This window comes from Dromiciops gliroides, chromosome 4 (assembly GCF_019393635.1).
Source record: "Dromiciops gliroides isolate mDroGli1 chromosome 4, mDroGli1.pri, whole genome shotgun sequence".
In the NCBI taxonomy this organism is placed as follows: Eukaryota; Metazoa; Chordata; class Mammalia; order Microbiotheria; family Microbiotheriidae; genus Dromiciops; species Dromiciops gliroides.
Window position 1 is genome coordinate 481,327,792 of NC_057864.1, and position 13,983 is coordinate 481,341,774.

The 13,983-nt window shown below is 45.2% G+C and overlaps 1 protein-coding gene across 1 annotated transcript in view; it reads right to left on the reverse strand.

Moving 5' to 3' along the window:
• DNAJB11 (DnaJ heat shock protein family (Hsp40) member B11) overlaps positions 1 to 13,740 on the reverse strand; it is a 36,416-nt gene extending 22,676 nt beyond the window's left edge. Inside the window, exons 1-2 of the mRNA XM_043963985.1 lie at positions 13,605 to 13,740; positions 9,349 to 9,505 (exon numbers count right to left, since the gene is read on the reverse strand). Of these exons, the coding sequence (XP_043819920.1) occupies positions 9,349 to 9,505; positions 13,605 to 13,672 (225 nt within the window). The 5' untranslated portion in view covers positions 13,673 to 13,740. The remainder of the gene's footprint in view (positions 1 to 9,348; positions 9,506 to 13,604) is intronic.
• Between the last annotated feature and the right edge of the window lie 243 nt (positions 13,741 to 13,983).

A 13,983-nucleotide genomic window follows, 5' to 3' on the forward strand; every position in this document is an offset into this window, starting at 1 on the left:
ATCCTCCTCATCCGTGCTTCCTGGAATCCCTACCTCCTCTAAAGGCTCAGCTCAAGTGCCGCCTCTTAAAGGAAGTAGCACTTTCATGCTTCCCTCCAACATAAGAGCAGCTCCTTAGGGTCAGGGCCATTTTCCTTTTTATATCTGTTATGCCCAGCTCCTAGCATAGTGCCCGGAACATACCAAACATTTAATGAATGCTGGCTGAATTGAACTGGGGACCTTCAAACAAACAGACAAAAACCCATCAGGACCACAAGCTCTGAGTGTAATAAAATAGAGCAGACAAGTTAGAAAACCATCCCTCTACCTATATAAGTGAGGTGTTTGGTCCTGCGGATGGTAGCTTCAGACAAGCCAGAGGTGACAGAAACCCAACAGAAAAGAACTGAGTTCCTAGAGACTAAAAAGAATGGAAAGAGTTGACCAGCAAGAACGGCAAGGACAGGGACAGAGGCTAAGAAAAGGAGGAAGGGGGAATGGCTGATATGTAATTCCTCCCAGGCCCTCTCTGTTAATACTTTCAAAGCTATCCCAAGCAAACTGAGTAACCCAAGTGGATGTCTATCTACTACACCCATATTAGATCCCAATTCCTCATGCACATGATATACAAGATGTCATGTACCAGAAATCTAAAATAACCACAAGCAATGGGCTTCACTGGACAGGGCTTATGGGATAAAGGAGGTAATTCTAGGGAAGCAGAGGAAGTCTAGAATAACTTTAACCCCTGGAAATATCTTTGAAGCAAAAACAAACAAACAACTTATACCCTTTGTATTCTTGGGTGGTGAAAATGAAAAGTTAATCTAATATTTAAGAAAAAAAATTATGGCAAATATATTATATGGATGAGTCACATAGCAACAGTCTCCAACAAAATGAAAACTACTATCACTCAAAGCAAAGTAGAGATGTGCATGGTGGGCACAAAAAGAAGGCTGCAACATAGAACAAGTAAAGGATGGAGAAGAACTGGAGGAAGATTTATCATCCAAGAAAAGTATGAGGAAAATTAAAATGGCATTAGTCACATGACGAGGGTGAGCCACAACTGATGAACAGCCCATGTGCTCCACTAGTATGATTACAGTATCAGAAAGACGCAAGTGAGGCCCCGAGGCTTCAGTATACTGGGTGAACTGCAGGGGTGGACTTATGGGAGGACACAGAAAAGAGTCGCATGAGATGGACAGGCACAAGTGGGTTATAATTTGTGTTGTTGGAGGCAGCGTCCAAATCACTCAGATTAGACATAATGGCATATCCTGAATGACAAAAACCCTTGATGTCCGACATATTTAGGGAACTGTAGTCATTCCCAGACCACAATGGAGAAATGGTCGATGGCTATAAACGAGGAATTTTCAAAATAGGAAACACGAATTAAGTCACTCAAAAAACGCCAAAGTCACTAATAATCAAAGAGATCGATGCCAGTTTTGAGGTGTCACTTCCCACTCAAATTGGCAAAAGTATTTAACAACAATGAAACTCAGTTTTGGCAAGGATGAGGAGCTATGGTGGAATCACCTGGTATACAGTGGTATGTAGCAGCCAGTCAGTCAACAAGCATTTATTGAATGCTGATTATGTGCCAGGCACTGTGATAAGCCCTGGGGATACAAAGAAAGGTGGGCAGTCCCTGATCTCCAGGAACCCACAGTCTAATGGGGAAGAGAACATGCAAACAACGACAAATGAACAAGATATAGACAAGATAAACAGGAGGTGATAAAGAGAGGGAAGGCACTAGCATTAAGGAGAATCAGGGGAAAGGCTTCTTGCAGAAGGTGAAATTTGGGCTGGGACTTGAAGGAAGACAGATAAATTAGGAGGCAGAAATGAGGGGAGAGTGTCCCAAATGTGAGAGAAAGCAAGTGAAAATATCTGGAATTAGAAGTTGGACTCTCTAGAAGATCAGTGTCACCAGACTGCAGAGTACACAGGGAAGAAAAAAGATTGCAAAGGCAGGAAGGGGCAAGGTTATGGAGGGCTTTGAAAACCAAACACAAGGTTCTGTATCTGATCCTGGAGACAAGAGGAAATCACTGGAATTGAATGAATGGGGCAAGGGGACTTACAAAGCCAGATCAGTTTGACAGTTTAATGGAGAATGGACTAGAATGAGGGGAGACTTAAAGGGGGAAGACCAACCAGCAGGCTCCTGCAATAGTTTAGGCATGAGATGATGAAAGCCTGGACCAGGGGGTGGCAGTGTCAGAGAAAAGGGGGAAAATATATGGAAGATACTGTAAATTTAGAAATGACAGCACTTGGCAACTGATTGGCTCTGGACAGAGTGAGGAGTAGAGAATGAAACCCAGCCTGTGAGCCCAGATGGCCTCCACAGTAACAGGGAAATTATAAAAGGGGGAGAGTCTGACGGGGAAAGGTACAAAAAATAATCCTACCCTTTGGCTCAATAATTCAACTGCTGGGAATATCCCTCATGGTGTTTGGGGTTTTTTGGAGCTATCTGTTGAAAATTTTTCAGAAGAGCAATAGTATATGTAATTGCAAACAAACAAAAAACATCAAACCAAAAAAACAACTTAAATGTCCAACATGAGGAAATTTATTTTGATTTGGGGACCCTACCTTTGGGCTGAGATTGGAAAGCCTTAGGCCCTCAGGGTCTCTTCTGTGTGGGAGGGGCTGGTGCCCCTCCTCCTCAGCTTCAGCTGAGTCAAAAAGCCCCATGGGCTGTACAAGACACCAGGTCAGACAGCTGGGGGGAAAAAGCCCCCAGCTCTCTCCGACCTGAGTGGAGCTATCCGAAAGATCCCGGATAGCCTGTGCTGAGGCACATGAAGCTGGAGCGCACCCCCTGCCCCCCACCAGACGCAGCTCTGGCTGGAGGATTAGCTTGGTCTGTGGGGGCGCAGGAAGCCCCGAGATTTGAGTGGAGAGAAGAAAAGGTATATATAGACCTGGGAGTTAGACTGGGGGGGTGGGGGGGGCTGAGGAGATTAGAGAGGTTTGGACAAGGAGACGGGGGATGAGACGAACCATAATGCAGGACCAGGAGCAAGGAGGAAAGGCCGGCGGACAAGATTAAGAGAGGCAGACAAGATTAGAGGGGCAGCAAAGGTGGCAGAGGGCAGACTGATGGAGCAGACAGACAAAAGGTTGGTGAGAGAGAAACACAGGGGTTCAGCAGTGGCAGTAAGGAGAGGAAAGTTAGAAGCAGGGGGATTTACAAAGTGAAAGGGGAGTTAGACTAAAGTGTAACGTGCCCTGAGGCCAGAGGCAGCTAAGGCCCTTATTGTATTAAAAAAGTTCCAGGCACAGCAGGTGGGAAAGAGACACAGTGGAAAGAGATGCACCACAATGCAGTCAGGTTGTACATTTTATTTCCCTGTATTCTTAATTTGAAATAGTATCTCATAAATAAACTCTGCTTTGATTATTTAGTTAAGAGCCTTCTTAATCTTTAGTTTATCAAGTTGGGAGTGGAGCAGTGTGGTGGAATTTTATAAACGGCCTGCATTCAATTAACAGCAGTCAGATAGCCAGGTAGTCAACAGTCCCAGAATTAGTCACCCCAATCAGATTAGCCCCCAAATTAAACTAGTCATTTAAAAATATTCTTTCAAACAGTAGGGAAATGGTTTAAAAAAATTGAGAAATATTAATGTAAGAGAATAGAATAATCCAATTAAAGTAGCCAAGTATGAGGAATACAAATAAACTGGAAAGACTTTAAAAAAAAAAAAAAGCAAAACCAGAAGAATGGCGCATACACTGCCAATGAGCATGTGAGGAAAAATGAATCAGAATGAACGGTCAAAGGTTAATAGAGAATTAGAGACAGAAAGGGTCAAGGTACTTTACCCCCCAACGACTGGATTATTGAGTCAAAGAGTATGACGTTTTTGGTTCCCTCCCCCCTTTCCCTAAGGTCCCTATCACTGTGGAGGCCACCTCCTTGGCACATCAGAGGTAGATTCTAGCTCCCTTTCTGGCCATTATTGTACTTTCTCACTGTGATCATGAGCCCTATTTTTAAGTCAAGAGCTCTCATTAGTGCAGCTCCTTCCTTCTAAAGCTGCAGCACCCGGTGAACTCCTGCTTCCTCATTCTGGAGCACTGTGGTCCCTGGTCTTCCACTGAAAGCCCCTCAGAAGATGGGTTTCTTACAATAGAGGTCTTCTCTAATTCTTTTGGTCCCCGTGTAACACTATCTACTTACAATTCCTTAAATGAGATAATGGACATGAAGCACCTTGAAATTTGAGATCTTTACAAATGTCAGCTAGAATGAATCCCTTGATGGTTTCATAAACTCCTGAAAATTCTTCCTACTGCTAACGAGTATTTGCTTTTTATTACAGATGTTTCTGAAAGTAATGTGTTATATAATCTTCTCATTTTAACGTGATTAATGAAGGGGAAAACTATGCCCAATCTTTTCTTTCAGTGACCCCCCCAAAAAAGGGAAAAGCTGCACCAGCAGAACTGAAGGAAGATTCAAATGGTACATTGTGTGGTGTGTCAGAAAGAGGTGGTGTGAGATGGGGAAGAAAGGAACCATGGCAACCGTAAATATTGCACATGCATACAGAGGGATAAATGAGGTCCATAAGCATCCTGAGAGAGGAAAAGCAGGCCTGTATCACAAGACAGATGCCAGCCAAAACCACCAGGAGCAAAAGGAAATCTGCTGGCAGCAGATCTTGGGGAAAGTGTAGCACTCAGCGTTGTTTTTAACAATCAATTTTCTGGACAATCACCACCAAAATCCTACTCCAGCGCCTTGGTTTTCAAAGGCTTATGGAACGTGAACTGAATCGAGGAGAAGAAACAGAAACGAGTGGTCCCTACCACACCTGGATTAGGGGCATGGACTAGCCATATTCTTTGTCTGCCATCCTAAGGTCATCGAGGCTCATCACTAGAAGGTGACTGAGGGGGAATCAGCCACATAAGTATTCTGCCCATAGCACCTCACGAAGACCCAGACAGGCTGTGATCTGAAAACTGCAGTCTATAGTGGCCCCAGTGAAGTCTCAGAATCCTCAGAAGAGCTGAAGCAATCTACTTTGTTCAGATTTTTACCTTCCAGTCTACTTTCTGTGGTCTTGTTCATGGCAATGAAGTGAATTCAGTATCGGTGTCTCTCTTTCTACAGGGCTTCGAGGTTGGCAGGGCCAGAACACTCACCTCCATTTGATAGGGGAAGAGGTGAAGGAAGAGCTAGAACTGGACAAACACTACAACTTGCTATCATGAGTAAATTATCTGTGTTGTTATCAGTAATAACAACTTGAGAGATAAGAGATTTCCAAAGAGGAAAAGACTTCTACTAATGTAGACTGCTTAGCAGGCTACAACTTTCAGTCTTACAGAGTAGCCCAGAGGGAACTGAGTTAGAGGTAAATTGTTCTGTCCAGGGTGACAGTGCCAGGATGGATCAGAGGCAAGACTCGAACCCAGGTCTTCCTAACTCTTTGGCCAGCTGTCGAGCCATTGACAGACTGTCTATCCAAGTCTTCCTAACTTTAAGGCCATGCTACTTCTTAATAGTGAGTCTTAAAAATGCTTTATTACTATTATTATGGAAAGAAAAAAGGGAAAAGTCACCAGAATGGTTTGTTCACAGGTTGGGCAAGCAAACCACAAATACTCAACTCCCTAAAATATTATCTCCGATCCCACTTCAATAAACAAGAGAAGTTTGTACTAGAGTACATTTAGTTTTCAGTTCTATAACAGAATCACAGCACTTCCGAGCAGGGCCCAGACCTGGAGAGCTCTCCTGCTACCCCGCTGGTGGCCTATCCTCAGCCCCACTTCCCGTATGTAAAATGATGGCCACCTCAGCTGTCACAGCCACCTTCCTATTCTGACTACTAGGGAATCTGTGCCTAGACACTTCTTTCCTTTCCTTTCCCTCTGGGTTTTTTGATTCCTCCTGTTACGTTTCTAACTTAGTGGATGGGCTAGCCCAAGTAGCCTGTTGATCAAACACCTGCTCAAGCCTTAGGTGGTCCCAGTTTCCCTTAACTTATCCCTTGAGCTTTGTCTGTGTTTCCTAAATCCACCAATATGTCTAAAATTAAGGGATCTAAAGACATGGGGAGACACAGTGAAATGTATCTAACTTGCTAGGCTTGGAGTCAAGAAGACCTGGATTTAAATCCTGCCACTGATACCTATTATCTGTGTGATGCTAGGCCAGGTGCTAAACCTCTCTGGGCTCAGTTCCCATAATCTAAAATAAGGAGGTTTTATTTGAAGGGCTCAGAAGGCCTTCTATCTCTATAAAGCTATGGCATCACAAGGTTGTAAGGAAAGTGCTTGGAAACTGTACAATACTAAAAGCAGCTATTTTTTAGGCCAACTCCCTCCCTTCACAAAGGAATGAGTACTTACCTGGCCTATGAATGCTAGAAGCAAATGAGTCACTAGAATATCAATTGTTGCATTTTTGCATCTTCAATAATAATACTGATAAACGTGACCAGCATGGACTAACGTAGCTTAAGTAACATCTTCTCAAGGAAAAAGCTACTCTTGCTTGTGGCAGATCCAAGAGTTAGATATTCATTTATTGGGACTCTGTAACATTCCTTTCCGGCAAACTTTCTAAGAATGAAAGAGAATCATGGCTGGATAAAATCTAACTGAAAGAGAACGGACAACAAGTTTTTTATGTCAAATTTCAAAAACTAGATGCTCCTAGTCCAAGATGATGTATCTATTCCAGAAGATTCTAATTGTAAAGAATTGTGATTTGAGGTTTCTATGACCCCATTTTTGCCTAAAATTAGAAACCCCGTGCACTCTGACCCTGGCGTGCGCCTGTGCGCCCTGACCTCGCTCCGGCACACCCGTGTGCCTGCATGGGCCTGGCCAAATTATAATGAGGGCAGCCCTGCCATGACTGGAAGCTGGGTGAAGGCAGTCAGGTGATCTCCAGCATCAGGAAGCTAAAGGGGGGCTGGAAGTCGCAGAGGGGCTGGTTAATTCTGTCAATCAGGGCTGCCAGGGGCTGTGTGTCTGTCTGCCCCGTTTCCTGGGAGCCCCGGAGGTTGCTGGTAAGGAGAAAGGAGGAATTTCAACATTCTGGCATTGGAGCTGGAAAGAGACAGGACGCAGCTGTGTGTTCTGCTGAGCCCTGGGTGGTGGTGTGATTCAGGTTGTATTGTTATCCTTCCCCCATTTCTTTTTTTTTTCCTTTCCCTTAATTCTACTAATCCTACTTGTGTTTTTAAGTTCGCTCTTGTTAATAAACCCTGTTCTGTTTTTGAAAGAGGCTGTTAAATCTCCTTCCTTGCCCCAATATTGCGGCCAGCTGCCTAACTAACACTCCCCAATTAAAATTTGGCCCCTACATAATTAAAGAATATAGGTGTTCACTTTAGGGACAAAGGGGTTAAGGACCAAGAAGGTCTTAAAGAGGAATAAATGCCTAAGTTTTAATGAATAAAGAGTCAAATATGTGGACCCTGAGATTATTAAGATAATAATGGCTTAGAGCTTTGGCCAGGGGAAGAGCATCCTATAAATTTGATTAAATTTAGGAGATGAGGACACAGAATTCAACTGGATCAAATCCTATATGTGATGATGCCAAGGAAAGTTACTTAACATTTCAACATGTTTTCTCATTTGCAAAAGGAGAGGGCTGAAGGAAGGGATCCACAAGGTCTCTGCCAGCTCTAAAACCCTATGGGTCCATGAACTTATGGGGAACCCCTTTGCCTAAGGACCAGAGGGCTGTACTGCCCTAAAGCTGCTGACACCCAGCGACTTCTTAGAAAAGACCCTCTTTATTTTCATGGGAAACAATGATGTCATGCACTGAATTGGGGGAAATGCGGTGTTAATGGAATCCTATGTGTTACTAACATAGGTAACTTAATGCTCCTGGAAGAAAGGTGTGAACAGCCTAAGTGTAGATTGTCATTAGGAGAAGAGCTGATGGGGGGCTTCTATGCAATTCTTCTTTGGAAAGATACTCATCCAACTGATTTCTAGCCTTGAGGTAAGGTAAACAGGGTTGCAGAGAAGGGCAAAAGTGCTTATTTCAACAGATAACTCATAGAATTTCCTTGAACTATGTGTAAAAGGAAGATTACAGAGGGGCAACTAGGTGGCTCAGTGGATAAAGCACCAGCCCTGGATGCAGGAGGACCTGAGTTCAAGTTCAGCCTCAGACACTTGACACTTGCTAGCTGTGTGACCCTGGGCAAGTCACTTAACCCTCACTGCCCTAAAAAGAAAAAAAAGAAAAAAAGGAAGATTACAGAATTTTAAGAAGTGGAAGAGACCTTGGAAATCTGCATGTCCAATTCATCTTTACAAATTTTAAACCCAAGGCCCAAAAGTGACTTGCCCAAGGTCATACACAGCTAGTACGGGGCAGGGCCAGGATTTGGACCCTCAAATGTAGATAGTGCCATGCACTGCGGATGCCTTTTGTAAAGTTTCACTTGCACCTGGGTCCTTAAGTTAAGGAAGGCAGTACTAAAGGAACCAGATCTGCCCTGAGTTTCACTGAGGAGCAAACCATTATTTCAAGCATGTACAGATGCTTGGTTACTTGGGATGTGCTTTTACAACCAAGAAGGTAATACAAGAACCCTCTCTTAAGCTAGAGAGAAGCATAAGCATCAAAAAGATTGGTGGTAGGGGGGCAGCTAGGTGGCACAGTGGAGAAAGTACTGGCCCTGGATTCAGGACCTGAGTTCAAGTCCAGCCTCAGACACTTGGCACTTACTATCTGTGTGACCCTGGGCAAGTCACTTAACTATCACTGCCGCACACACACACAAAAAAAAAGACTGGTGGCTACCAAGACCTTCCCCTTTGAAGCATCTTCTACCACCAAGGTCAGTTTTCATGTTTGATTTCCATTCTTTCCTTTAGCAAAAAGAAGGGAGAATTATTTAAAAATTCTCACTCTACCACTTGTTCAGCTCACTTACTTTCCACCTAGGCCATTTTGCTAAAAGAGAAAAAGGACCCCTGAGAGTAGTGACAACACTGTGAGGTGGCACATTTGACCAGCACTATAACTTCATTAGAGGAAAAGGTGTTTCCATTCTTTCTAGCTCCAGCTCCCTAAAGATGTGTACCTAGGCCCCATTCATTTCTTCACCTTCATCTCCCCAAAGGAGATGAAGGAAAAGAAAGAATGAGTAAGTTAGCTATTAGGAAGATGAGTATGGTGGCCACACTTGATTTGGCATTAAATCCTCCTTATGTTTCGAGCTCACCTATTTAAAATGGAAGCCCCCTAAGCAAAGAGATCAAGCCTTTCTCAACGTCAGACAGCTTTCTCAACAGCTGTGTGGGCCTATTCACAACTGTGACACATGCATTTTCTTGACTGACCTCATAGGCAGCTCCTAGATCTTGGAACTTCTCTTGGGCTTTCGGGTCATCAGGGTTCCGGTCAGGATGAAGCTGGAGAGCCAGTTTCCGATAGGCCTTTTTAATATCTTTTACAGATGCACTCCGGGGTACCCCTAGGATCTTATAGAAATCTCGCCTGGGGAGAAGAAATCACTTGGTTATAAGAGTTTTAGACTATTTTGTGGGAAAATACTCCCTAAACCTTTTCTCATATTTGTGCCTGAGTGATGGAGAGGAAGACTGTACCAGAGGCGTGACTAGAAGATTTAATTTTTAACAAACCAGAACTTACACATACAAATAAATGTTGTCCCCTTTAAAATAGTCACCTTGAGAGGCTACACACTTGGAGAGGCGGTCTCAGGTAGTGGAAAGAACACTGGGAATAGAATGAGGAGCCCTGGGTCTGTACCCCAGCTTTGCCACTTCCTAGCTATATGGCACTTCATGTCATCTCTCTGAGCCTCAGTTTCCTCATCTGTAAAACGGGGGACAAAAAGAGTTGTACTATCTACCTTCAATGGTTGTTGTGAGATCAAATAAAAATGGAAAATAAAACCCTATATAAGACACTTATCATTAGGACTATTTCCACTGCTGCTTATGATCCCCTGAATTCTACTTTTGTTCAAATGTTACTTAGTGAGTCCTAGAGAGAAGGTTCCAACCCCTTTTAGCACTGGAATCCATATGGAGCTTCCCAGCGTGACTTGACTACTCTGAATGGAACAACATTCATTTTTTATAATTTTTGAATTCTGACGTTCTTGTATAATGGAAAAAACAACAGGATCATTATCATACCTCTTGAGTAATACTGGCTGCTTGTTGGCATGTTCAGTCTATAACAAGGTGATTAAGTGTTCTAGATTCAGGGTGAAGAGAACCCTGGGTTCAATAACTCTGACACTGATTAGTTGTGTGACCTTGGGCAAATCATCTAAACCAAAGATGTCACTGCAAGCAGCCCACAAAACTTCTCAGTGCTGGCCAAAACCAGATTAAAATATAACTGGGAAAGGAAATAAATAAAAATACAATACAGCATAGGCAACATTAATTTGTGGTTTTCTAAGTCAACATGTGGCCTACAGAGGACCTGGATCACCTAAATTTCATCTATAAAATGAGCCTAATACAATTCCTGCCTTGTGAGAAAAGGGTTATGTAAGCCTTACAGCTTTATAAAAAGGTACATTTTAACTTACTCCTAGTAGACCAAATGCAGCTCACAAGAATTGGTAAAAGTCTACGGATAGTCTAGGGCTTCGGCAAAGAGTGGCTGCTAAAGTCACAGGGACCTCACTGCTGGGAAGGAAAGATACTTTAGGGCTGAGTTCTTCCTCCTAGAACGACTTCCTCTCCCAGGTACAAATTATTCTGAATAAGTTCTAAATACCTCCCTATCTCATCTCTATGGAAGGGTCAGGTCGTTCTTGACAGCTGTAGGTGACAATAATACTGGAAAAGTAGAAATGAAGGTGTGAAGGTAGATAAAATTGCTGTATCCCAGGACATATGGTACAGAACACCTGAAACCTAGGAGTTCTAAGACTCCCTTGCCCAGTAGACTCTAAGTAAAAGAACTGAATCAGTCTCACAAACACAAAGGTGTTTATAATATTAATGAGTAGTCTGTTTGAAAATCTATAAAAGTATTTGCAGGTGGTCAACTACAGGAACTATAAAAGTATAGTTATAACTAACACAAATCTTAATCCTATTTTAGAACCAAGTTTGACCAGAACATGCCAATAAAAATTATTCAGAATAAAGCAAGTGTAAAGTATTCTCACATGATCTGTTTTGGCAGTAACACTTCAAAAAATTCAATTATGAGACAGCAGGTAGGATAGAACATTAACTACTGTGTTAGGTATGACTGACATAAAGTGCAAGAAACACCCAGTTTCTAGACACGTCCACAATATGTCAATGACATGAGCCTCAAGATATATCAATGTTTTACTTCTAAGTAGTAGTGAGATTATATTTCCTCATAAAGACAAGAAGCCTTAGTGACGAAATTTCAAGGTGCTCAGGCACCATCTCTTTCCAAAAGCCTTTCCTAGAATCCTTTAGTTTTTCATATTCTCTTCTTTCTCAAATTATCCATTTTTACTTCTCTTTGCATTTTTTATTCCCCAAGAGAATGTAAAGTCCTTGGGAGCAGGTTGTTGTTTTTCTTAACTCCCAGTGCAGAGCACTTTTCACACAGCACAGGCATTTCTTAAGTGCTAGTTGAGTTGAAAAATAAAGCACTTGGGAGGAAATTGCATCATAATACCAAAGAAATGACTGCCTATGACCGCTAATCTTCTCACAGAATCCTAAAGCTGTAGGAGCCCTTCATAGATCATATTGTCCAGTCCCCTGTCTTCATTCAGATACCTTATTATCTTCATTTTGAAGATAAATTTGAGGGCCAGAGAGGTTAGGTAACATCTAGAAAGACACACAGTTAATAAATGATGGAGGACTAGAACCCAGGTCTTCTCCTCCAACTGTGCTTTTTCCACTACTTCACACTGGTACTCAAGGAGGTACCCTAGACAGGGACACAAGGAACACAAGATGTTGATGATGTCCAACAAACTCCATTGGGTTTGGAAAGAACAAGGACTCCCAGGGGTTCTCACTTCCCTTGCCTCAGTACAGTCTTACACCCCGGTCATACTTGACAAAGTCCACCCCTCACTCAGTTTTTTTAAAAGGCATTCAATCAGTGGTGAAGCATGACATTGATTCTTCTCTCCATTTCCCTCTCCCACACCACAAGTCTTCATTCATTCAGTCGGCCCACACTCCTCCAATAAAGCACTATTGATCTCTGACACTCCCATCAATTACCTAGTCTCACTGTACACTCTCTTCTACTGGTCTTGCTCCCCCCTCCCTCAGAATCACAGAGCAGGAGTTGGAAGGGCTATCTATAGACAGGCTCAGAGGTCATCTGGTCCAAAGCTTCTTAAACTGTGGGTCTCGAGCCCATAGGGTCATGTAACAGAATGTGGGGGGTTGCAAGACACTCCTACAGTAAAAGGTTATGACCACCTATATCATACACCTATTTTATATATCTATACCAGGGTACCCAGGGTCCAGTAAAAATTTCTTGAGCCAAGAGGGGTCATGAGTGTAAAAAGTTTGAGAAAGCCCTGGTCCAGTCTAACCCACCACTGAATGAGAACCCTTCTCTCTTTTGCAACATTAACTTACAAATCTGGTTATTGGGCTTTTTCTTGAAGACCCGCTGTGTGCAATCCTCTACATCCCGAGCCAGCCCACACCACTTCTGGAGGATCTAATTATGAGGTTCTGATTCGTGTTTTCCCCCTTTCTCCTCAGGGCTAAAGCGGCCACTTTGCCACTTCCACCTGCTGGCTCCTAATCCGCTGCTCTGGGGCCAAGCAAAACAGATCTTCCCCTCGCACCTGAGGGATGGTCATCGTCCATCCCTGATCAGCTTCTCCAGACGCTCCCCAGTCCCCGACCCCTTCTCAGAGGAGCCCTGCTCCCCTCCGCCCCCCCCCCGCCCCATCAGGGTTCCCCTTTCGCCCCTTCACCCCCACCTCCCCCCAAGGCCCTGCTCGATGCCTTCTCCCTCATCCACCCAACCTGCCCAGTCCTGTCCCCAGGCTGACCCTCGGCACAGCTCCCCCCACCCCCAGGTGCCCTCCATCTCCTCCCTTATGCAATGTCCTCTGCAGGAGCCCCATCTCCCCATCAGACGCCCCAAGCACAGACGTTCCTTCCTCCATCACCCCGCCATCAGACGGTCTTGCCCCTCTCGCCCCCTCCCTCCATCACTCTCTCCCAGCCCCTTCACTTCCTCCTGGCACCCCCCCCCCCGGCCCCCCAGCAAGACAGCCCCTTCGTCCCCTTCCCCATCACAGACAGCGCTGGCCTCTCAGTCCTCGCCCCACGCCAAGCTCCGTGCCCCTCACCCCCTCCCCCATCAGCCCCCCAGCACGGACAGTCTTACCCCTCACTCCTCGGACTCCCCCCCTTACACTGCCCCCCAATCTCCGCCACCAGCACCGCCTCCCCGCCCCCCGCACACCTGCGTCCCGCTCACAGACGGCGCTGCCTCCCCTCGGTCCTCAGCCCCCCTCGTCCCCTCCCCCATTACCCCCCAGCACCGGCGGCGCTTCCCTCCCTCCCCGCCTCATCCTCCCCGACCCTTCCGCCCCCGCCTCCTCACGCCCTCCCCGCCGAGGCCCCGCTCTCCTCACCCCGCGATCACGGCTCCGAGCATGTAGAGGAGCAGGAGGCACAGGCCACCCAGCCTGTGCGGGGCCATGGTCCGTCTCCTCAGCGACAGCCCGCACCTTCTTCCCCTATCCCGGGAGTCCCCGCTCCCCGCGGGAGGCGGGGCCCATGCAGCTCTAGACCAATCAGCACCCTGGGCATCAGCCCGTGCCGGCGCTGCGGCCAATCACCGACGGACACTTCAACGCCTAGATCGCGTTCCCGTGAGGGACGGACCGGGAGAGCGGCATCCTGAGGCCGACCAATCACAGGCCTTAGCGTCACCGGCGTCGCAGCGGCCCCTCCCTTTCCCGATAGCTATACGCGGCACTCTGATTGGAGCAAAATGACGGACTACTGGCC